Raw genomic sequence first — 25,935 nt, 5'->3', positions numbered from 1 at the left:
TCGTCACCTGCGCCTCGACACTTTCGCATAAAGCCACACTTCCAGATCGCACGTCGCCCAGAAAACAGATTACGCAGTTTGGCCGCGTTTCGGGCCAAAAGCAAAACAAACCGCCGTCCACCAGAACCAGTGTCCGTCCAATGGCGACATCCGTTGCCTTCCGCATACAAATTAGTTTTTGCTACGCCCTTGTGCCCTTCTGCCCTTCATACTTGCTTTTCTTTCCCGACAGAAATTTCTTTCAAACGAAACCCACACATTCATCCGGCCTTGAATACGATTCTCATTTCCGTGTTTTTCTGAGCTCTGTGGCGGCAAAAACACATTAGTATTAAATACATTGATCAGAATAGTGGCCCATATGCATGGGATTATAAGCACGAATGCTACATATGTCGAGTGACTAAGAACTTTTGCCAAAGAACTGCAGGATATTCGGAGAGAGGTGATATGAATTAAATATTAATATTCAATGTCACTATTTCAGAGCTTGTTGTGAGGTATTCCGTCGACAAATCGCATTTCAATTTTAAACTTTTTCCAGATTTCGGCAAATAAATTGGTATACCGAAAGTGCTTTTATTGTGGAATTGTACGAGAAACAAATCTTGATTGACTGGTATTCAGAATGCCACAAAATGTCACAATCAAATAAAATCAAGTTATTCAGAGCAAGGCTTATAAGAGACAGATGCTACCAAGGGGAAGGACATCCAGGGCAGGGCAGAACAGGACAGGACAGGTCAGGAAGGAAGGTTGGCAGGATGGCAGGTAGAACTCTAATTGTCGCAGCTGTTAAGTCCTGGCTCCGCATCCGCATCCGCATCCGCATCTAGAGGCCCCATCCTGCTGGAACTTTGCACTCAGCTCGGTTGAAGTGGCACAAAAAGATAAACAAAATCTGTATCTGAGACTGAGCCTCAGACTGTGAGTGTATGCGTGTGCGTGCAAAAGGACTCTGAAGTTGAACGACAAAAGCTTAGTTAGATGGCAAAAGCAAACGGTAGCCAAGCAATTTGTGGTCAAGTGCAAACTGAAGGCAAACGATGAAGAAGCTGACGATGACGATGATGGCGATAGCGATGCCGATGCCAGTGACGATGTTTCCTCCGAGGGTCAACCAGAGACAGAGTCGGGAAGCGGCGAGGGCGGTGACGAAAAAATAAAAGTCCGTAAACGACCAAGAGAGAGAGTGGAGTCCATCGTCCTCTGCGTGCAAATGGGGTAGAATTAAGCCAAATGTATGAGCTCCATCTCTCCGTATTGGGGACTAATTAACGACGGAATAATTTCCCCCAAAGTAAGGCAAATGGAAACAAGGAGCAGGATTCTGGCTGATTGGTCGTACACAGAAAGAAACTAAATATGTTTTTATTTAAAACTATATTCTCAATAAAAGTTGCAGACCCAATAGACCTACGATTATTTACAATTTATGATTCAAATCAGTTAAAAACCTGACCATATTTTTTGTCAATGTAAGTACAAAGGTACTAGAGCTGAGGTCCTGGCTAATGGCTCAGTCCTTGGAATTAGAAAAGTTCATATGGCAGTGCAACTGTTTGGCTTTTGACCTGCTGCCTCCTGCTTGTAGGCAGCATTTTGCATGCGAGGCAAAGTGCAATATCAACAAGGCCCAAAAACCAAGAGAAATATGTCGACTTGTCGCACAAAGCACAAACTTCCACTGGGACAAGCGCCTGACATTGGTCACACAGATACGACATACACACACACACACAGAGACCAACACGCACAGATATCCTGCAGAAGAGTCTCTTGAATACGGGCTGGAATTTTAAACTAAAGTATGTTCGGAGCTCTGTGCCCAAGGCTGCCACTGATAAGACAGGCGAGAATGTTCAAATGCGGGGATATTGCCAACCAAACCACCCGATCTAAGCCCCCCGAATGGTGCCGGGAATGTGGCCAACCCAGATACACACACACGCGCGACAGGCATGTACTTATAGCACAGGTCCTTTGGGCGAAGGAATACATATTTGGGGAATTTTCGTTGCATGCAGCTTGGCCATAAAATAAATGGAGAGCCTTATGCGGCTGTATTTTCAAATGCCCACGCACACCTACACTCCCTTTCCCCTCCTTTTGCATCATAGTTTGGACAGGTGGCGGAGTGTAGGGCCCCGAAAACTGGTTGGGACACATGGACTTATGGGCTACCAGATAGTGATTGACAAAACAGAGTACTTTGCAAAGTCAGCTGAAAATAACAACCTACACTGGAAAATATTATAATTCTTATATGTACTACTTCAACTATGACTATGGTCTATGGTCTGTTTCCAGAACTCACTAAACAACCCTCTTTAAATCACAAAATATTTCACCCATGTAGGGCAGACAACCTTAAGCAACAATTTTGGTACAAGCTCCATTTCCTCAGTTGGAAACCAAAACGGAAGCAACAAATATCATCAAGCCCAATTGCATTTGTGGCCGAAAACTGGAAATACTTACTTGGCCGGCTTGGGTCTCGGCTTGGAGTTGGGTTGGAATTCCGACATTGCCTTTCGCCAAGGGGAAACGACGCTGCCAGATAAGCGGCCAGGAGCTGAGTTTCCTGCCCCATTTGGCCAAAAGAGGAGTTGCCTGACTGACTTGCCAAGTAAGTACTGCAGTCGAAATAAAGATGGACAGAAAAGATGGTGAATGGCAAAAGGAGTTGCCGGGCGATGATAAAAGTGGTTATGGCTGTGGTTAAGGACTGTCTATAGGTCCTCCGACATAATCTACTGTTAAGGAGTGCATTATGCCCTTTGTCATCGTGGGTGATGGGGGATTGTTGTTGCAAGTGTTGGGTTTATGAGATGAGAAGTTGAGCCCCTCAACACATTTTTCTTAAAATGTCCGAGTGACTTCACACTTTGCCAACCAAAGAGCAAAAGTCTTTTAATTTCAGCAAAATATGAGATGTCTTTTCATGGATCATATTTCTCATAAATTAAACTGAAACCCTGTAGGCCAGAAAGCCGTATTTATTGACTGAAATACTCCAAAAATCCTGCCAGACTCTGCTTACATCTCATAAAAGGCAAGGATTCACTGGAATTTCTATGAAAATTACATGCACAGCACAAGTCACTTGGGAGACTGGCTGACAAAATGAGAACAACTTTGAACTTGTTTCAAATTCAATTGAAACCCTCAAATGGGTGGCGTTCGAAGGACCTCGAAGGACCGGTTGTCGGTGTGATTGTGGGCGGGTGGGCGGTTGGGCCCGCCTATGACAACAGCCAACGTTGTTGGAGGAGCAAGCAGTGTTGTCATCGTCATTATCAAGTGGCTAACACCCTTCGGAAATTCCGCCCACCAATGTCCCCGAAAATAACCCGTAAAGCACTTAAAAAAGACCGCATGACAGCCAGCGGGCGTCTAACCACTTATATAGCTCTATCTCTTTCAGTTATCCTTTATATCCTGCCAGGCAGTGTGGCAGGCGTGAGTGCCTACCATAATCGATGGCTGATGTTGGAGCTTTTGTTGCGACAGGTCAGTCCTGGTATTTGTACACTAAGAACTAAGAAATGAAGGAGAATAGATTGTTCTCCTTCCCAGAAAGTTATGATGTGGATGTTCTATTCTCTTTCCTTTTTCCAGTGTACTTTTGGCTTTCTTTGAAGTTGACTAAAACCACAATTTTCACTTCAATTTAAACTTGCCGAATGAAGTGTTCATTGTCTGAGCTCCCACATCCCTTTATCCGCTCCTAGGATGTGCCCTGGGTTATACCATAAAGGCGATGGAGACATGTTAATTGAAGGCTATTGAAGGAAACGTCTCCATGTCTGCGGCTCCTGGCGTGTTTATTTATTCAATACTTGTATTAAATTATACGCCATTGTGCATGTCCTTATGGTAGCTGGAGGCCCAAGCTAGTGTCCATTTTAATTAAACTCCAACATGTGCCGGGCTATATGTACTTATGTCTTTATGAACAAACAAACAAACAAACAGCTGCCCCCAGTGGCCCATTGATCTGACTCCGGACTTATCCCCAAGGCGGCCGGCCTCTCACTAACAAATTTATGGCCCCACACCCCCAGACGACAATTCAAACACAAAATTTAATATTTTAGCAGTTAAATTATTTGGCACTTGTAATAAAACAAACAGCCAGCAGCATCCCCGACCCGGCTCCCGGCAGACAACATCCTCCCAAAACTCCACTGAACAAGTGAAAAGTGCTAAAATGCAAAACTTTTGGAAGCCACAGGAACTAGTTGTGGGCTGGGAGGAGGGGAGGGGAGCGGAGTGGAGCGGCGGTGGATGTAAAATGCAAAGGAAGCCCTATAATGCGCCAGCACAGTTCTGACCAAATGTTGTTAAATAGCACAAGCAAAATGTAAATATAAATTTTCAACACAAGATTTATGCATATTTTGAGGTCCTGGCAAGCGCTAAAGGCGCTAGAGGGGGGGCAGGGCGGTACCGGCCAATGTCCTTGGTCAAGTGCGACATGTGTGTTGTAAATTTTAAAATTGTTTAAATTTGGACTGCTATTCCAGCTGTTGCAGGGCCATCAAGTGCAGCCAGCAGAGCCATCCCTCACTCCCTCATCTCGGCTTCCACACGAATAATGCACCAAGACATTGGCCAAATTCTGCATCTTGGTCTTCTGCCGGCTTGTGTTTGTAATGTTACATGGACGTACGTAATGTACATGAAGGCACATCTTCATCCCCGTCCGTCCCATAATCCCTGTGTCCGCCCACTGGCTGAGTCATGTAAGCTTGGCAAATCTATTTGGGCACATTACGCATACGCCATGTACGCCCTATCCCTGGCATCATAAACTTCTCCTGTGAAACTCCTGATTGTGAAGCTTTTGGAGGGGATTTTTGCCTCGTCTTGTTTATCCAGCCTGTGTGTGTTTGCAAATACATTACGAGTAATTTATTTGAAATCTAAAACCAAATATTTTTGTTTACCATTTATCATAATGGGGTGTAGGACTTTATGTACAAAGAATAAAGTGCCAATTTCTATTTTGTTTATTATTCTGAGAAACTTTTATTTGTTAAACGAATTAAAAAACAATAATGAAGTTAATTTAATTGGATGTTCATCAAGTCAAGACTTGAGTAGTTCGTTATCCTTTAATTCCTAAAGGGCGGCTTAAAGAATCGAAAAAGACTACGGATGGAACATCTACCGCAACGATTAATTTAATATTTCCGCACAAAATCACGCACAACTCACTCCAAACCCGTAGTACCCATTCCGCTTCAAATTCCCTTTATTCCGAGCCATCTCCGTGGCCGTTCTGTCACCTGGACAGGTCGGATAAGAGCGGGAACCGCGGTGCAGCCAAACATTTGCATAAGTATCACACACGGCCCAGGCAACGGCAAAGGGAGAAGGATGCGGACCAGCCACCCCAACCTACTCTCACCCGGCCAGCAATAAACCCCAGAAAATGTTCCCCATTTCGTTGATGACGGCGACAGATTTTAAATACATTTTGCACCGACCACTGGGCAATGGGCAACACCCGACGGCAACAATTATTGGTTGTGTGCAGTTTGCAATTCAGGTGCCGGAGCTGCGGATACGGATCGTACGGGCTGGCTGGACCCATAACCCCAGCATTCGGTTCACCAGACACACGGACAGGGAGACTGCCGGCTGGGCCGGACCTCTGGATAGCCGGACAGAATGGTTCTCTGTCCGAAACTCCCCAAAATAACGAGTTTGTGGTAAATTGAATTGTTCAACATCCACATTGCCGCCACCATTCCATAACGTCAATAAAACCGTTTCATTCGACGCATGGCTCTGATGCGGTTTTGCTTTTGGAGCTTTGGGTGTTCATCATTTGGTTTCTAACAAACTGCCAGTAGGTATACTGTATACACACTTTCTACTACTAATCTATTAATATTCTATTTTATACAATTCTGTATGAATCATACAAATATTTATTTATTAAAAGTGGCTAAGCTGGCAGAGTCATTCAATGATTCAATGATTATTCTATCATTTTGTGGAATTATTATCCACCAATCGCCAAAGCTTAAAAATGTTTTGCATTTTTCACATCCAATTTTCATAATCCTCGTGTCAGAGGTGACAGGATAAAATAAAACCATTTTCAATGATCAATGATAAAATTGGCCATAATCGATACATTAACCAAAACCAGAATTATTTAAAAATCGCAAACATTTAAATGCAAATAGTAGCACTTTTGTTAAAGTGGATTTATAGAGTGCAGATATGTATACATAGGTAGCTGTCCGCTTATGATGACAGATTGTTTGATGTTGGAGGGGACATCAAAAACAAACAGCACTTGCCCAATTCGCAGACATGTTGCATTTTGGCAGGGCAATCAAAGTGGAATGCAACACAAATGTGCAATCTAGTTGCAATCCCTCCCAAGACCCATTCCCATTCCCACTCCCATTCCCCAGTAGAGCTGCTGAAAAAATAAAAGCAATCCGAATGGGTACCGAAAGTGGCAACACAATGTCATGACTGGGGAGCTGTGCCGGTTGTTGGGTTGTCGAGCTGCTGGTGTACCCTTTCGACTACAGAACGACTACAACGATGATGATGATGATGATGCGAGGGCAGCTAGACAAAAAAGTCATTAAAAGCGACTTAAATGTTGTGAAATGTTTTCACGCTCCATGCTCCAGACCAGGTATAAAGGGCAAGGTGTTGGTACGTGCAAAGCTTATGCCACATTTTCATTTGCACATACATTTTATTAAATTTTAAAATCTAATATGAATTTTCACGCCACACAGCCGGAGCTGGAGAACAACGAGTCTGCGAGCAACAAAACTAAACGAAGTGTATCGGAAGAATCCGGTTGGGGGCGAGAGTCAGACAGGCGGGACGAGAGATGGTGACATTGTGGATAAAGCTCGGTTCAAGATGATCTCAAGCAGATTGGAACAAAGAATTTTATAAACTCTCCTACGTTCTCTAGTCCAGGACTTGCATTTTCTAGAAATCAAAAACTCTCCTCAAACAAAATGGAATTTCAATGAACATTTTTGTTTTGTTGTGTCATATTTCCAGTTCAGAATTTCATAAATTAAATGTACAAATTGGAACAAAGTAACACAGATGTTTTCTGCAAAGTTTGGTAGCTGATATTGTTGCATCCCCTAGAGTCGTTTCAAAACAACTCATAACATATTCATGTATTGTTTCAAGACCATGCCTGAGCTGACAATGAATGCGAAATTCAGTGCTCGATTTGACCGGAAACAAAAGCATGAATTTTGGTAGGAAAATGGGAAAAAGGCAGAGTTGGCATGTTGCATATCAGGGTTTCATTATCTTCGGACAAATGTCAATTAAAATTAAAGCATAAAAATAATAAACACTGCCGGACCAATGTCAGTTGTGAGGTGGCGATCATAAAAACAGTTCTGGAGTATCCATAAAAAGTAACGCCCAGCCCGGGGGGTTGGTTGATGGGTGGTGGTGGTGAATAAAAAGTTAGTCATGCGAGATTTTAGTTGTCGTTGGCGTTGTTATCGTTGTTCTGCGATGGTCAGCGCTCCGAAACCCCATAAAACTGCAAAACTTCAATTAATTTTCACATATGGCGACTCCCGGCTAGAGGGGAAAATATATACCTCATATATATATGTCCATATGGGTATGGGTAGTGGTCGACGGCAGCAGCTGACCCTCTGAACCCTGTTCAGTGAATTCAATTAACCGCAATTTCCATAGCTGCCAGGATGAGGCCAGGGGAGGAACTGGGACTCCCTCTCTATCAAATGCAATTGTTGTGCGGTTGGCAAACTACAATTTTCAGACAACTGGCAAAAAAAGTGCGCGGAATACAAAATTTCCATTTTTGTCAGCTTAAAACAAAAAAAAATGCAATAAAAATAAGACAAGAACTCAAACAAACAGAAAACTGAAATATGAAAATAATTAAAACAGTGTGCTGAAATGCTCAACAGAAATTAAATATGCATTGGGCAGCCATAAAAACACAACACATATGCATGTTCATCTGGCAGTTTTAACTTTTCGATGTCCTTTGTAATTTGTCACATCTAATTGCTCTTGTTGCCTCACTTTTTATGTCACTCCGATTGCCAGATTCCCAGTGTGTGTGTGCACTTGATTTTGTTGACTTTTGCATTGTAATTATGCGGTCAGATGGTCTGATGGTCGGATGGTCAGATGGTCAGATTTGAATTGAGATTCAACAACAGTCGACGATTCGACTGTCGACGACCTAACGATGCAGATGACCCATTTCTGGCTAGCTGATACGTAATTAGCCCGGCCAGTGCAGTTCTCTGGTCTTCTAAGGGAATAGACAGGCACTGTCTGCGGTTGCACGGCTGGTGATTTGCATTTTCGGTTAATGATTTGATTCGAAATGCTCACTGAACATGGTCTCATTGCCAAGTACAGGTCAAGAGATGAAGGGAATGGGCCACTGATTATGGCAAAATTATCTATAATCGACTTATCGCAAAGGGAAGTAAATTAGTTTGATTGGGAAGGGGGGCTTTAAGTACTATCATCCGAAAATATCATTCAAAATACTTCAGTAATCATTATACTTTCCAGTTTCCCTCCAATTAAAGGCGAGAGAACTCTTCCACTGACTCCATTTACGTGAAACATTAACTTTTTCATTAGAGTTCACTGCCCAGTTTCCTAGCCATCCACCCTTTGGCGAGTTTATCACCAAAGCGACGTGTTAAATTAATCTAAAAATGTTCTCCAAAGACCCAGCTTGACAACCAGGAACGGTTGACAGCGAGGAAAAAAATGGAAAATAAAAAAAAAAGATAAATCCCCTTTGTGAGTCCCCCGCATCTAACAAATAACTGCTGACCGCATAGTCAGAATAAAAAAAGAGGAGAAGCGATGGGGGAAACAGACAGTCTGTGACCACGGGTTGAATGACCAACGTTAACTTAATAGAAGTTGACACATGTCGCCACGCATGCAAAATGGATTCATCCAACCGCAGCCGGGCAGTGTCGAGAGTTCACCCACCCTCATACCTCATACCCCATCTCTGGTGGACATTTCTCGTTGTCCGTCCACAGCATCCACAGCCCCACAATCTGCAGGGGGTGGCCGTTGTGTTCAAACGCATTTGATTTCAATATCTGTGCTTGCACCACTGTGCCCCACAGCCCCTACCTTCCACTAACAGGCAGTGATGCCAATTAACACCGCCGCATGTTGGCTTTACTGCCCCAGGGTGATTCGGATCAGATAACCAAACAGTTAAGATATACCTAATATTATAGTACCCTGTCAGTAACCTGACTTTTGAATAGTTTTAAATTAAAACTTTTAATAGATGAAAGGAAGGAAAAGTTATGGTTATCATATGTCTAAACCCTTCCTTAAATAGTATGAGTATATAGTGAATGATACTGTTAGTATGAATAAACTTCCTATATAATATTTAATCGAATCTCTAATGTCCATTAAGTTAGGGTAGCAACAGCCCAGAAAAAGCAAGAAACCAAAACAGAGAACAACAAAAAATCATATTTCCGGCCATGACTGTCGCATGTCAATTTAGGCTTTCGGTTTTCTGTGTACTTCTGCCACCAGAAGCCATCATCATCCCCTCCTATATCAATCGAACTATGAGGGTGGAGCACCGAGCACCGGGAGAACTTTCTTGCGCAGCGTACCATGAAATTTGTTTGTTTACAATTGCAAACTCCGCCATGGGCTCTCCTGCTGCCGTTCTTGTTGTAATACTGTTGTATGGGTGTTGTATCTGATGTTGTTGCTATCAAATACCGGAAATTATTGTATGTTATGTGCCAGAGTCGACGGGGCCCACGGCATCGTCATCACCGCTATCGAAACGCGGCGTAAATCCTGTATTTATGTATTTTTGGCTGCTTATTTCATGCATCGTTGGCTGATACAACGGAGCTCTGGCTTAAGTTTAAATCAATTACTTGAAGTTGCCTTTAAAAGAGAGTCGATTAAAGTCGAGTCTGATAAATCAAAACTATGCCAAAAGGCGACTTAACTTCTTGTTTTAATTAAATAAAAACCCTTTTGGAAAACATCTGCATGTCATTGACATTAATGCGCCAATGAGTTCACAGTTCAGCAAATGTTAATGGGCCCAAAAAGAATGGGACGTGAATAAGGCAGCTGGTGCGAGGGCTCCTGGGTGCGAGGCGTTTTTCTATAAATTTGCATAACGCTAGCAAGTGCAATCAAATAGTCGTAAATAAATGTGAGCCGCATTGCATTTATGGCAGTTGCAGCCACTGCACATAAAGTTCCCACAGTTCCCCATGGTCAATGCACTCGAGGGCCCCGAAGGATAACTGGGAAAGTGGTTGGTCGGGCGGGCAGGCGAGAAAATCGGGGCGGGGAGTGCCGCAAGCATATATATAATATATATATTCTACAGAAGGAGCAACAGTGACGCCAGCGAACAATGTGCCCACTTGAGTTGCTCACTGTGTGGCTGAGAAAAAATTATATTACAACATTGTGTATAAATTGTGATTTCCAGGCAACAAAAGTAGTAGCATTTAAGCAAGTGCTGTGTACAGGATGCTCGACACTGGGGAAATAGTACACAATATTTCAATATTTTCTTGCCTCTAGAAACTCCCAAAGCAACAAGTACATCTTGCACTTGTAAAATCCTCATAAAAAGAACCTATACCCCTAGGTTTACAGTGTAATTGAGTACTTATGTTGCGGCGTATGTTAACCCCTTGGCTGCTTCTGGGGGCTGCCTCGCTCACGCTTCGTTACTTGGGCTGCTTGGCTTGCAAGTGAGTGCGACATTGTGTCAGTCAACAACAAGAACAAAAACAATAACAAGGACAGGCGGTAGGGGACTTGGGTGCTAGGTGGGTCGGGACCAAGGGGGCGGATAAGCAATGTGCGTGAGCCGCTTGGTCGGTTTTAACACGCACTTAACGCACCCCTTCGGTTAACTGCCGGGTGCCGGCTCCCTACCCTCCATCTGCACTCTCCAGCCATTCACTCCATACAGCCCAAGCCCTTCATCAACCCCAGAGTGAATGAGTGTGTGTGTAGAGCCCAACAATGTAATCTAGGGTCCGTCGACGACTGCTCATTTCCACTACAAAAGTTAATATGCTGCTAAAATGGCATTAAAAATGTGGCACAGTATACGGTGGGGGGCGTGCTGTGCTGTGCTGTGTGTTAGAAAGAAAGAGCTTCCCTCCTTCCGATAAGTTCAAAAGTATAAACACCTCACGACACAGTTGCGTTCTTGCCTGCGGGACCTCGTTGGCTAATAAAGTTGGCCAACTTAGGAAAAATTTCAGTAGGGGGAAACTCTTGGTCGGGCAAGAAAAACTCTGCCACTGGCGAATGGAAAATGAGGAAACGAGATCTGCTGCGAGTTGGGCTGCGAGAGATGGCGACCACCGCTTTGCACTTTTTCGCAAATTAAAGTTTATGTAATGGTCCCTCGGTTAAGTGACCAATGACAGCCATATGAAAACCTTTGACATGGCCTTTTTATTTTCCAACTTTGTCATGGCAACTACGAGCACTTAACTTTGACATTTACGAGAGCGAAGGGGAAATGGTAGACTTTTAAGCTGTTGGATAACATATTTGAAAAGTCGTGACATCTACGAGTGTTGGAATTACTTTCTTTGAAACTATTTATTTGCAAGCAGTACCAACTTATTAATTAGAATGTCAATAGCCAGGCCTTGTCGATGAGCGTGGGAACCCACCGAATCGCCCATCCTTTCGAATTAAATGCAAATCAATAGAATAGAGCGCCGGGTATTAATTAGCATTTGTGGAGGCATGCCCGCCAAATTAATCTGACATGTTAGAGTGGATGACAGACAACAAAAGCTAATTAAATGGCCCAGATGTAACCTCCAATTTGGCCCAAAAATGTACATAACAAAACTAAACGAAATGCGGCAAGTTAATAAACTGAAACGAAATGTGTGGCATGGCGGGCATCCACTCGCGAAAATTCATCAATCAAAATGTGCAACTGACAACAACAACAACAAGCAGCTTAACGAACTAATGCGACAGGTGGGGCAGGGGGTCTCGATGACTCGATGTAAGTGGCTTTTGTGTGAGCTCATTAAAGTGATTACGCCACGCCCCCGACAAACGCCCCAACAAACTTGCAACTAAATACGCCCATGACAATAGTTTTGTCAACCCAGTGAGTGTGTGTTTGTGTGTGGGAATGTCAAATTGCATACAATTTTTGCATGCAACTAACAATGAGAGGAGATAGTCAAAAAAATAAAAAATAAAAATGAATAAAAAGTTGGCCAACAAAACGCTCCCAAAGCACTCGGCAAAATAACCGTACCCCCATACCCATATAGCTGCTCCCATTTCAGTTGTTTAGCTATGCATTAGATTCTACTTCTTTTGTTGCACCAACAGAAGCGACAACTTTATATGGGCGTGGCCTCCGCCCATTTTGTCTGTGTGTGACAGTGTGTCGTCATAGTTGTTGTCACTGGGTGCCTGCACAATAACAACGTCGGTGCATCCGCTTTTTGATGCTGCCTTTTGCTTCTGGCTCTGCTTGCATTTTTTTTTTTTTTACTTTTTGTCTGAGCTTGCAGTTGCAACTTTTCATTGTCAGTGTCATTGTTGCAGCATTATTACGTATGCCATCGCATGTGTGAGTGCAACGAGTACGAGTACGAGTCTAGAGGGGCACACACCTTCTTCGGTTGCCAGACTCATTGTTGCCGCGTTGCATAAAAAATTGACCATTGAACCGTCGAGCGAATATTCTTTTCATTTTCTTCGCTTTTCATTCTCCGCTTCATGCGTGGCTCGCTTTTTAAATGAACGCTATTCGGACGCCTGTTTTGCATGAACCGTGGATGCAACAAAAAAAAGAGGTGCAGTGTTGCACATTTTCATCGAAATGAAAGTTTTTCTGTCTCTACTTTGTCTGCCCAGATGACGGATCAAGGTTTTCGTAACAAAAAAAGACAATTCTGCGGTTTGCTGAATTTTCAATTTCAGATCCAGTTGCAGTGGAAATTTAAATCGCATCTTTATGGAGTATTTTTTCATTTCTCTGGTAAAAAAAAATAAGAAACCTAATGGTTCTTATGCAGGGGACTATACAATTCCCGGTGCTGTCTTTCGCTCCACAGATTTTCTTTCTGTAAAGGTTATTTTTCATTTAACTACCCTTTCTAAGTATAGATTCTTAACACAAAAAAATGTTGCCTACTTTAGGGTGCTTTGGAACAAGCCAGTAGGTAGAAAGCTGATTAAAAAGTCTACAAATCCTCTAAAAATCAACCTAGATATAAATTGGCCTTTGAAATAGTTTTTAATTAAAACCATTTAAAATATGTGTTTCTCTAAGAGTACCGGGTATAAATAAAGATCTGGCCTTAAGCTTAAACCGTGACTCTGTTCTAAGCTCACAGATCTGATAAACAAGTTGTTAAGCCCAACAAGCCCAACTTGCGAGAACCCAAGCCACTTTAATTCGCGAGTTGACAAACTGACAACCTGCACGTAAGACGAGGCAGAACAAAAATGATTAGCAGACGCCCGCGACTGCCATAACTCAGCTGTCAAAACAGCAACGAAATGTTATCAAACAATTTCAAGGTTGACTTGTGTCCTTTCCCCCTCCGGGCATCATCTTCAGCTTCCTTCAGCTCAAAACTGAGTATGAAATAAAGTCGGAAACTTTGTTTTGGCCATGCCAGGCAAATAAATCACATTTAACAATGTGCGAGCGAGAGTATTTTTCATTTCTGCATCGGCAACTTACTTTCCTCCGAAAAATGGAAAATTTCAAGAGATATACAGGAGGGTAGGAGGGTAGGTAGATGGTGGTGTCTGGAGCTTATTTTGACTTACCTTCGCGCACATTTTCATAGGCGTCCTCGACATGTGACTCCTTGTAGATAATGGAGTGAAAATCAAGTTCGTCCTCGGCGTTATCCTGCTCATCCGCAGGTTTTTCCGTTGTGGGTGGGTATGTAGAGGACGACGAGGACGTGGGCGAGGACGAAGAAGTCTCGAAAAGCTCTGGATACTGCGTCGTCGTCGACGTCGTCGTTGTTGTGGATTCAGCAATTTTCTTTATGAAGTTTTCTGTCTTACTATCAACGGCAGTTCTGTTGTTATTTTTTGTTTTTGTTAGAGGGCTGCTTGAGGTCCTTGTATTTGTTGTTATTGTTGTTGTTCTGGTCGAGGATGTCGATGGTGTTGTTTTTGTTACTGTTGGTGTTGTCGCCGTGCGATTTGTGGGAAAATAATGTTTGGCATGTTCAACATAATAGGCATCACGTTCCGTTATAATTTTACCCTCGAATACCCCATTGTGTATGGAACCAAATACATAACTATTACGATCCCCTATCACTTCGCCCTCATAGATATGATCCGTGGAGACATCAATGGGGCCATTGCTATCATAAAACTGGAAATTAAAAACAAGTTAATACAAGAATTAGTTAAATATTAGTACCATACACTTGACAGAGACAATACTCACGTCTAACTTATCGCTAAATGTATTTAAATCACGTTTTAATCTAAGATGGAAGTCTCTTCCATGTGCTGCAAACTTTAAATGTACATAATGATCTTTGGTCACTGATCGGCGCGCTCGGTTGTGACTAGCTCGAATGTGCTCGTGATCATAGTTGAGTGTTTCGTAGTGGGATATGTATTCGTTGAGTCGCTCATGGCCTGCAAAGAGTTCAAAATAAAGACAGTCACGTTAGTTTCAAATCAAACAATCTTTTTCGGTAAATCTTCAACATCGATTTCGAGTGGAAGGAACCGAACAACCGCAAATGGAATTTAATTGATGGCCGGAAATTGAAAGAACACTGGACCAGAGAGTGCCAGAGGACGTGTGAGGACAATGTGGCACTGGTCACCTCAAAGACCTTTCGTTTCCCTGTCACCACTGGCGACACTACCTTCACATAATACTTTTACCATTTGGACGGGCTAACTGGCATGTGGTACTGTATCGGCGACTGGTGTTTCTTGTAATGCATTTACTGCTGCAATGGCCCTCTGATGGCTGAAAGTTGTTGCACATGCCACAGCCAACAGCCAACAGCCCATACAGCCCAACCAGCCCAGATGGCAAGTGGCACTTGTGTGGGCGTGGCACTCTCCTTCTGACTGGCACAAACATATTTATTTTGGCAGATGGACTGGAAAAATGGAAAACCAGCCAGAACCCGACGACATCGATGGCAGGGAAATGGTTCAAGAGAGTTCTTCAAAGTATTCGTTTGAGGGTCGAGAGAATTCTTCGCCCATTATTCCCACCCACCCAGTACAGAAGTTGCACAAAATTTTTAATGCACTTGCAAGGCATAAATGCATCACTTACGACAGCAGTTTCATCTAAAATTTGAATGGCAAATGGAGGGAACAGAGGTCCTTTCTGGTTACCTAATGGAGCAAAGAGCCCTTTAATTATTAACCTCTCAATTTATCACATCTTGAAAGGGAATAATAATCAACCACTTAATAAGCAACCACCAATGGTGAAACCTCAATTATTTCACAGACCACCCCAACAATCAAAATCTGTGGCCTGATATAATTCGTCAAACTAATCAATTAAGTGGAAAAGCAAGCCCATATACCAACAGAGACCCTCTTTCATTAATAGACACTTTTAATTAGAGCTCCAGATTGCAGTTGGCATATGAATGAGTAAAGAGTTTTAATTAATTAAAAACTTGCGTTAAAAAATGATTCAAAAATAGGTAAGAAAAAGGGAGCCATGGATGCCATGATGCCAGGATGCGGGCCCCACTTCAAAACGACTGACGGAAAATTACACAGAACCAGAAAATCTGAGGGAAAAAAAGCAAACCGAATGGTTAAAATTTGCTGCCAGGGTTCTAAAATGCGGGGGTGCTGGGGGGGTTAGGTGGGAGGGTAATTAAACTGAATGTTCAAGTAAACATTAAACCCAGCTTTTTCCCCTATTTTTTTTTTTTGTATTTCATTCAGGACGAAATAAGCAGAAAATAGCGAAAGGCCGGCAACAGGGAAAAAGTACGGCCCTTGGCCGGGGGGTCAGGTCACTGTAGTAGTTGACCCACAAAACCGGCACAAAGGTTTTTCCTACCTCTGTCCAACAATGCGGAAAGCTTGCTCAGGGACTGATTAAACAAAGCCAAGAACCCAAAGAGAGCTGGAGTCGTGAGCGAAAAATGAGCGAGAGGCGTCATAGATATAAATTTCCAGAAGCCCAAGGTACCATATAATAGTCGCAGAATGCACTCTGGGAATTGTAATGGAAACTTTAGAATCTGCTTGTTAATTAAACCATAATTAGAGCATTTGATCAACGGGTATTAGAATTGCAAGTTGCCCCCGGTTTGAATTACTCGACTGAGAATGTCATACAATATGAATGCGATGTATTCGATTTTGTAGTATTATTTGTTTACATTATCCAAATGAAATCCATTTGGCTTCCTATCCCAATCACTGACACCTTGACTTACATCCCCGCCTGTTGCTTTCCGGTTTTTCCGGCCCGGTTTTTCCAATTTCCCATCGATCCCCGCCGCCAATCCACTGCCAGCAAGCTTCAGGCTTCTCGCCAGCTGCACAAATGGCACAAATAAATACAAAAGGCAAAGTGGAAGAAGAAAAACCAGCTGGAAACTACTTTCGCTACTCTCCGGGGATAGGTTGGAGGGGGTCTGGGCGGAAAATTGAATATGGCCAAATGCGCTTGACCAAAGAAAAGGCCAACATAAACATGGGAAAACCTACAATAACAATCTATGACTGACTGTGCCCGACTTTTCCAGCAGAAAAACAAAAAAACTTTTCTTTTCAAATGGCTCTCTATCTAGCCAGACCCATTTGGCCAGTTTTGTTTTTTCTATCGACCGATATCACTCGAAAAACAATGAGAAATCGCCCAAAATCCAATCTAGAACGGAGAAGAAATAGTACAGATATCGAAGCACTTGAAGCACTAGTTGGCCAAGTGAATTAACGAAAAGCGAAAAGAAAGGATGAGTGAGAAAAGCGATTCTCACTGATATTCCATTAACCCAAATTCTCGTCAGTGTCCATCCCATCGATTTATGTCGCCAGTGCCAGTACGACAAACGAGCATTTAATGCGCTTCCCTGCTGAGATAAGAGACACAAAGGACACATCCAGATAGGGGGAGACTTTTTGACGCTTTCCCAGAGTCCAGCTGAAATCTGAGCCAATCCCACTTCTGGCGTTATTCATTTTTAAACTGCATGACCCGAACATCTACACAATGCCACTGCTGTGTGGCACAATGATGATTCAATTTAGTTGCATTGTGGCAGACACCCAGACCGCTTAACTGGCTCTCAAGTGGAATATCTGCGGCTCTGGGCCAGGGCTTTCGGCTTTTTTGATTGATAGGCTTTGGAGGGAGAAGTCCTCCAAGGATGAAGCCCCGGTTCACTTACATTTGCGCTTGAAGTTGATGGATGACGGCGGGCCATGGAGCGGCTCTGTTCTAAAATTTTTCCATTAAATTATTAGAAACCTAGGGAGGCTGACCGATTAACGGTCAGTGTTCAATATTCTCATAAATGAAATAACTCAGACAGAAACTCAATTTGAGCAATATTTTTGCGCTACAACGGCTTCTGTTTGGCACAAATTAACCTAATAGCATTCCAATTTAATATTTGCTTTTTATTTCAGATGTCTGCCAGTCCCACCTTTCCCTCCATCCATCTTAGGGCTGTCTCAAACATTTTATTGGACACGTGGGTAATTTGGCAGAGCTTCAATTTAAATTCAAATCGCCTCGAGTTGCAGGAAAATGAAAAATAAACATCAATAAATCTTTTAGGCCGAGGCTTCTTTATCGATTACATTTTTCTCATAAAATGTGTGATGATTTTACAAACAAATTAGGATTTTCCGAGAAGGCAAACTTCACTCACTAAAATTGTTCAATTTTAATAAAGAAATAAAGATGTAATTTTTATTTTTCAAACATTCCCGTTTGAAGGACTTAAGGTTGATAAGACGATTGCAGTGTTACGTGATTTATTGCAATTTCTTGGCTTTTTATTTGACAATCTTTCGTGCGGTTTCCCTGCGGTTTAGTTGTTGCCGTAGAAGTGGCAGGACCGTAGAAGTGACACTGCGGTCCCCGCCCAAGTTTCTCGGGGAAAAAGTTTCATCAGAGATTTTTTTTATGGTTTTGAGATGCGCAGCGATGTCAGTTGGAGCCTTGACATGCGTCCCATTAGGTTACAAAATTCCAACAAAATAAAGAAAATTCTAATGTAGAAACTTTAAAAAAGTTTCAACTCTGCAAAAACGGAAGAATGGTGTACAGTTGATGTCCCGGAACGCACATTATGTTATCCCCACGGTGCATTGATTTAAATCCACAAAAAAATGTGATTAAAATTTAAACGTAAGTCCTTTCTGAATGCGTAATACGATACAAAACTCCTACAATGCCAGTCCTCTTGCCCGAAGAATAAAAAAGCTTTAAATGCATATGCATATTTGTTGTTCGCACATACTCGTCCTCGGATGAAATGTTTGTTTTTTCTGTTCAACTCTGAGATTCTCTCCGCTTTTCACTATTTTTGTCGCAGCAAAGCGCATTAAGTCTTTAGCTGAAAGGCAGCAAACTGCAGCAGCAGCATCAGAGTCGAGTACAAACAGGCCAACAGCTGTAATAACAACAATTACAAACGACAGAGCTTCTCACCCACTTACATAACAGCGCAAGGACTCGTGTTTTCTGGATTTTATAAAGCGAGAAAAACACACTACAATCACATTAGAGACTTGGATTTCCTGAATCACATCTTTAAATGGTATTAATAAGAAGTCCGTAATTCTTTCTCAAGGATACAGTTTAATTAACTTTTGCTCCTTTTTAATAAAAATTGTTCGTTTAGGGCCAAGTCGATCGATTTCTTCTGGACATGGGTCAAAAAATAATTACCATATTAAACTCTAGCAGCTGGGAAAACTTTGCCCGCAATAGCAGGACAAATTTGACCACAGCCTCTATCGATAGATAGGGCCCCGGGCCAGGCGGCTGTCAGTTGCGGACGAGTGGAGGACCAGGCCAGGCCAGGCCAGGCAGTTGCATAAACTAGCCAATAATCCCCTGGGGCGGTGGGGGTGGCACTGAAAAGGACATGCACACGGACTGGGACAGGGAGGATCCGACAACTTGGCAGCCAACTATTGAGGCGTCAGAGGACAACAGAGCGGGCCAATAGTTGGCCAAGTCATGGAAAATCGCCTTAAAGGCTACAACAAATACTGCACTACACCAAGAGCAACAACAGGCTGTTGGAAAAGTTTTCCATGTAATGCATTACAAGTAATTTCACTTGCTACCCACTCCCAATACGGGCTCGCCCGGACAACTTTGTGTGCAAACTTAAAAACCAAAGCCAGTCAACTTTCCCAAAAGAAACAGCAGCAGCCACCCAAAAAATGGAAAACCAAAAAATTCCAGAATCAGATGAACAACGAACAGATACGTGCTTTGTGAATTTGATAACTGGGTCGTCAGGCAACACAGGCAGTGTTATCCTGTTAATATCTATTTAAGTTTTATACATTTTAGACGCCGCTCAGTTTCGCAAAATTTATTACCAAAAAGGACATCCTTTGGTAGTGATTTGCCATTATGTAGGCCACACTAAAGACAAGCCAATCTGGGCTAAGTCTACCCCTTGATATATCCAATTTTTATTGTATGCATGCGACGTTTTCGCCCACACGCTCTCTGCTCCGAGTCGCGGTTGGCTTTCGCATATCCTGCCGGCAGGACCGCTCTTTGTTAACAGTCTGTTTACAATGGGTCGGAGCACAGATAGGCTAAGGAATGCTGACAATGCGATATGCTTATTGACCGAGATTTTTTAAATTGTGTGGGTATGGAAACAGTTATTATCTACAGAGGGCTCGAATGAGGAGAGCAGCCAACCGGAAGGACTTCGCTTCTCTGTGCGATATCTGTGTGGATGGATATGTCGGCCGAAAATATGTTAATATGTCAACTGCACAACGGGTTAAAAGAATATTTAAATAAAAACCAAAAATTGCAATTATAGGGGATGGCAGACAAAAGGGGGTTTCATGTTATGTAAGCCAGAAGCAAAGACAAGCTTGAATCCAAAATGAATTTCATATTTATGGTTATCTGTTTGAGAGTCTGTTGCTGCTTTATGCTTGTTGTGTATCTGGTAGATTTGACATTTAATTTAATTTGGCCAAGTGACCGACGATAAAATGCAGAAGAATACGACACACACACACATCCCGAATAAATAATAATTGAATTTGTGCCTCAGGCTCTCCAGACTCAGACTTGGCAAACATGAAATTTATTCGAAGCAATTAGTGTCGACATTCTACTACAGACTACATGCTTTCAGCTCTAATTTGAGCAATTAAAACTGTAATCAACTTTTCCAAGGACATCGAATTATAATCAAATGTATTTTATACTTGTGGCCACTATCGATAGTAATCCATTTTTAATCACACTAGGCCCGGACTGATGGCATTTGGATTAGCACGTAATCATCATTGTTGGGCAGCCGAGGAGGGCCTCCGCCGGAGGATGATGGAAATACTTGGACTGACCCTCGCACACATTTAATATTGGTCAGTCAGTCAGTCGACCTTTTTGTGCGTGCGTCTGGAAATGCGGGTCGTCTGGCAGATAGCGGCCGGAAAACAGGCGAAAAAATGTGAGTAAAAATAATCATAAATTGCTAACAAAGCACACGCCTCTTTGCCCGGGACTGGGACTCATCCATCCGGCTCGTTTGCTCCTGTCTGTGGCAACGTTTAAAGGCAACTTTGACCCTTTAGTTTAGTTTCTGGAGGCGAGTGATTTGGGTTCGCTTTCCCACAACGAGGGCCTGCTGTGTGTATATTTTTTTGGGGGGAAAACAAAACCAACAGAATATGTGGAACAGGATCTGGCCAACCGACAGCCGGCGACCACATACACAAACAAACCGTTGGGCTTAACTTATGGATTATGGGCGTGCCCTGTTTTGCGGTGGAACGGCAACAAAAGTGTAGTCTACATTTGGGCGTTCCGCAACAAGAGCGCGTAAAAACCGAAAGCAACGTCAAAATGGCATTAGCACCCCACTGTGTGTGAGTGTTCGCCTGGATGTGTGTGTTAGTTGCGGTTGAGTTGTGGATGCCATGGCTGTAGCAGACTTTCAAAGTTATCCTTCAGCCTCTTTAGTCCTGAAAGCGTCTCATTAGGTAAGTGAATAGGATATTGAAATGCTTTCCAAAAAGGAAAGGCAATTTAGTATGCTCAAACGGAAACACAATTATCTTTACTTAAAGGCTTAAAGATAATAGTGTACTATTAAAGGTGTTAGACAGACAAACAAGTTAAAGAATCTAAACCATAATCTAAACTCTTGACCCACTGAGAGTGAAATCTGACCCGAAACCCTGCCCGTCGGCGGAGAAAAGCTGACATTAATAGGCCACAGCTAAGAGGGAATTTTGCATAACAAATTAGCCTGAAGTAGCTATCCGGCAGTCGAGGCACAAACGTAATCCACTTTCCCCCTGGAATGGGAAGAACACCAGCGGACACTGCTGGAAAGATGGCCGTGTAATTGATGTCCAGGCAAGCTCAAATTACGCCAAATTAAAAACGGTCAGGGGCGGAGGACGAGGCAAAGTGGCAAACAAAAAAATTAACAAAGTCGCCCATTATATACTAAATGAAGCAAGCTATAAAGTAATTTAAGCCCCTATCGATTGGGGACTAGAAGAGAGCGAAGAAAATCTTTTTAGGCGAACGCAAAAAAATGGGATGTAGTAGCTGCAAAGTTGCATCAAAGAGAGCTAGAGAGGAAGTGAACAAAAAACGACAATTTTCATTTGCAGGATAACAGGATGGCTGGATGGCAGGATGGCAGAGTCCTGTCGCCGTGAACGTGGCCATTGTTCATCGGCAGTCGACGCCAATCATTCAACTGGTTAGTTTGATTTCGCCGCTTCGCTATTTCCGTAGACAATGGCGGAGGACAATGCCAACTGGTGTGTCAGTAATTCGGGATGGCTCCGGTGCGGTCCCCGGCAAATGATCCAATCTGGCCGGACGGAGGATGTAACCACTGGGCGACCTGGCCACCGAGTCGCCCCATCCAAAACTCAACTTTTTCACTAATTGCTTCGCCAGTTAACATTTTGCGCAGCATCCTCCCCATCACATCTATCACTTTTGTTCCAGTCCGCTTAATTAAATTATCGATTTGGTTATTTTTGGACAGTTACGGGAGGATAACCTAAAAAGCTGAGCATCCTAAAAGGTAATATTATTTCAATTTTGAAAGCAAATACAAGCTCGTTATCATTTAATTAAAATTTCTTATTAATACATGCTTAGATCCATTGTTCAAGCTTGGAACAGTGTATCAAGCTCTTGAAGAGTCCAATAACGCAAGTCTTACCACCAAATAATGAGCTTGTTGAGCTGAAATGAGCCTGTAACCATTAGGGCTCATAGATGTTCTTCAGCCTGTTGTCAAGCCGATAAACCAAAATTTTAATGAGCTACCGAACCGCAGCAATAGAGCACACATACCTGGCCCGGAAACCAATTCACCTAACAACTAAACCCAACGAGTGCTGGTAAATATACTCGAGACATGGGTAAACAAACTCAAATATGAAAACAATTATGGATGATTGTCAAGTTTGCTGAAATGTCAAGCTGGAACACACACACACGTGATATCTCAGACAGACGGGTAATCCGCAATAAACAATCATTCATGTCATTATAAATGCAATTCATAATTAGCAACATTACAGAAGGGGGGATAGCTCCATCTCAAGCGGAATGCCGACAAATTATTCATGACAAGCGTTGTAAAAACACAGGTAATCGATGAAGAGGTCAGAAAGGTTTGTCGATTGAATTTATTAATTAATTAAATAACTTTAAGCCCTGCCGCTCGACCTTACATCCTTTAATTTAAAGCTGTCAAGCTGAACGAAGACTGAGCCTAAGTAACAGAGCTTTAGCGAATATTATAAAGGTCCTTAGAAAGGACTAAAATACTACTTTACTTTTGTCTCTTATGTGTTGCTGGAACAACACAAAAAGTCGTCCTGGAACGGGCCATGGGCCAAGAAACTCGAAACTATTTAAAAGTTGCACGTTGCAACACTTATCATGAGAGGAAAATAGACGGAGGGCTTGTGCGCAACTATGTTGCAAGCATATCGGGCAACAATGTGACATGCAACGGAATTGCTGAGCGTACGCATTTCAAGCCTCGCCGTCGTTCCAGCCAAATAGCTTTCAATCGCACAACTAAAGAATTTCCCATGCCAAGGACGAAGTGGGACTCCAAGCTAGAACACATAACATACTTTATCCGCATGAAAGCAGAGTGGAGCTTGCCAAACATTCTCTCAATACCAAATATCGACAGATGCAACAAATAGGAATAATTTTTGCTCATTTTTATTTTTCATTCCTCGACAACAAGGATCCATCTGTTGGATAGGCAACAGAAAGGATAAACAAAGTTTCAAATAAAAACTGAAAACTGAATGAATATGAAATACAAACGCACGGCACACACCCGAAAAGTTTTATTTGTTCCTGGAACTATGTGGGGGAAAAACAAATGAACATTTTTGTTAAAAAATAATCCGAGCATACAATGAAAAATACTTTTCATATAAAAGGTACAAATTTGCTACATTTCAGGATAATTAACATTGAAGAAAGAGACAAAATATGTCGGAAATATTGACCCTTTGAAAATTAGAAAAGTTTTTTAGAAGGGCAGTGACAATGGTGTGACAATTGTAGAAGGATTACTGTGCCCCTGATAGGGGTTCCAATCAAAAACTTTTTGCCACCTGTGGTGTGGAACTATGTGCCATATTTTATGTTGACATGGCCATGAGCTGCAAGTCCAACAATTAAAGTTACAAATAGAAACGCCAGCACTTTGTTAACAACTAACAAAAAGTTATTTCTACAAAAAAAAGTGTAAGCCAAAACAGAATCCATTTCATTTTCACTGTAAAATTCCTTTTTATCCTTATGACTGGCATATATTTTTAATGAACTTTAAATAACATGAAAAATGTATGCAGCTACATAAAATATTTCTCGTGCTCATGGCCATTTGCTGTCAAACATTTTTTTCGCGGACCTGATTCAACGTCATCTACCGGCCAGCCGTGGGGGCGTGGCAGCACGGAATAATTTGAGGTCCTTTTTTTAAAAAAAAGAAAAAGATTCCACCCTGCCGATGTGGGTCATTGTAGCGTGGATGATATGCTGCATGAAATCCAGAAGCGACAACGTCGACGATCCTATTGACATTTTAACTTAACAACCGCCCACATCCAGTGACAAGCCATGGCCAGAAAAAACTGTTTCATTTTTTGATTTTTCTGATTTTTAGGTTTGACTAAAAACACTAAAGGGAATCGAAAAAAGACACAAATAAAAAGATAAAATACCCAAGCGAGTTTCCAATTTTGTGAATTAAAATAAAAGCTAAGAGAAGTAAGAGATGTCCATTTGCGAAATAAATGGAAAGCAAATAAAAAATAATCTGTGTGCCTTATTCATAAATAAAATACAGTTTTTATAAACATAGGACTTGGATATAGACTAGCTGGAACTAGCTAGAAGACTAGCCAGAGATTGGCATATTATTTTTCTTGAAATCGAACGATTATTGCAAGTTCATCGAGGGCACTAAACAGGAGATTGACCCCAGCAGGTAGGGAAGAGGATAAGATTAATATTAAACTGCACTGTGCTGACCTGACCTGCATTTCTTGGCTAAAACGAATAAAAGCCTGACGAAGCTAAAAACGAAGTCGAAACGGAAATGAACAAAAATGTTAGCAGCAACAGGGAAGACCCAGAACGGGGCCGGGGCTACGGTGATTGAAGGCATAAGCCATAGCGGATAGCAGGGAAAAGTTTTTCACAAAAGTAAGCTAACTCAGACATGGAAACAAACAAACAAAACAGAACCCACCAGTCAACTCGGAACCGAAACCGAAGCGAAGCAAAATGAACCGCAGCGCACCGCACCGAACCCAACCGTACTGAACTGAACCTAGGGAAAAGTTTTTGGCCCTTCGCACCCTCTAGAGGTAAACAATGCCCATGCTGAAAAGTAGTTGGCTGCGTTGGGGGGAAGTGGGTCTCCTCAAGGAAGGATACCACCAGGCGAGGTGCAGAGAATGGAATTGAAAATGAAAGACAACTTGACGGCGACTTCATTTCATGATTAAGTTGCCCATATCGATTTCCTTTCAGCAAACTTTATGATGATGAAAATGGAAGCCCTCCTTCGGTTAGGCCACCGCAAGGACCTGCGCCTGCGGTTGTGAAGTCCACCCCACCCTCCTCCCCCTAAAACTCCACTCCTCCTGCTCCCGACCAACACCGCACATGTGACTGACTCACTCGCATTCAAAACAATAGACGACGGCGATGGCAGGGCAGAGCAACAAAAACGAAAAGGTTGCAAAACATACATAAATTTTGAGGAAAATGTAATTGTTAGGGACATCTTGGGGACTGACTGGTCCTACATATGTAGCCCAGTATTGGGGTAAACAAATAAATAAGAAAAAACCCACTGGGGAAACGACTCTGGCAAATGGCTTAAAACGTACTATATGTACTATACTTTATTAAGTGATTGGAACTTCTCAAAAAAAATATATAGGAGAAAACTTTATATGCATATATTGAGTTTTTTCTTTTCTTTTTAACTTCCGACATATAGGACATACTTCGTATATTCAAACATATGTTTTTCATACTGTTGTGTCATACTTTTGAGGGTTTTGGAATGTAAAAAGTCTTAAAATTCTCCTAAAATCTCTGACACTAAAATGTCAGATTAAAACGTCTGATCAGAC

General features: G+C 42.3%; 1 protein-coding gene across 4 annotated transcripts in view; it reads right to left on the bottom strand.

Moving 5' to 3' along the window:
• Positions 1–25,935, bottom strand: part of LOC6505589 (disintegrin and metalloproteinase domain-containing protein 10) — an 84,242-nt gene that overhangs the window by 12,909 nt on the left and 45,398 nt on the right. For all 4 annotated transcript variants that reach the window (XM_014905019.3, XM_014905020.3, XM_001964933.4 and 1 more), the window contains exons 4-5: positions 14,507–14,703; positions 13,867–14,431 (exon numbers count right to left, since the gene is read on the bottom strand). In XM_014905019.3, the coding sequence (XP_014760505.1) occupies positions 13,867–14,431; positions 14,507–14,703 (762 nt within the window). The remainder of the gene's footprint in view (positions 1–13,866; positions 14,432–14,506; positions 14,704–25,935) is intronic.

This window comes from Drosophila ananassae, chromosome 3R (genome assembly GCF_017639315.1).
Source record: "Drosophila ananassae strain 14024-0371.13 chromosome 3R, ASM1763931v2, whole genome shotgun sequence".
NCBI classification, from domain to species: Eukaryota; Metazoa; Arthropoda; class Insecta; order Diptera; family Drosophilidae; genus Drosophila; species Drosophila ananassae.
The sequence above is the reverse complement of the archived record's forward strand: the minus strand, read 5'-3'. Positions and strand labels throughout refer to the sequence as shown.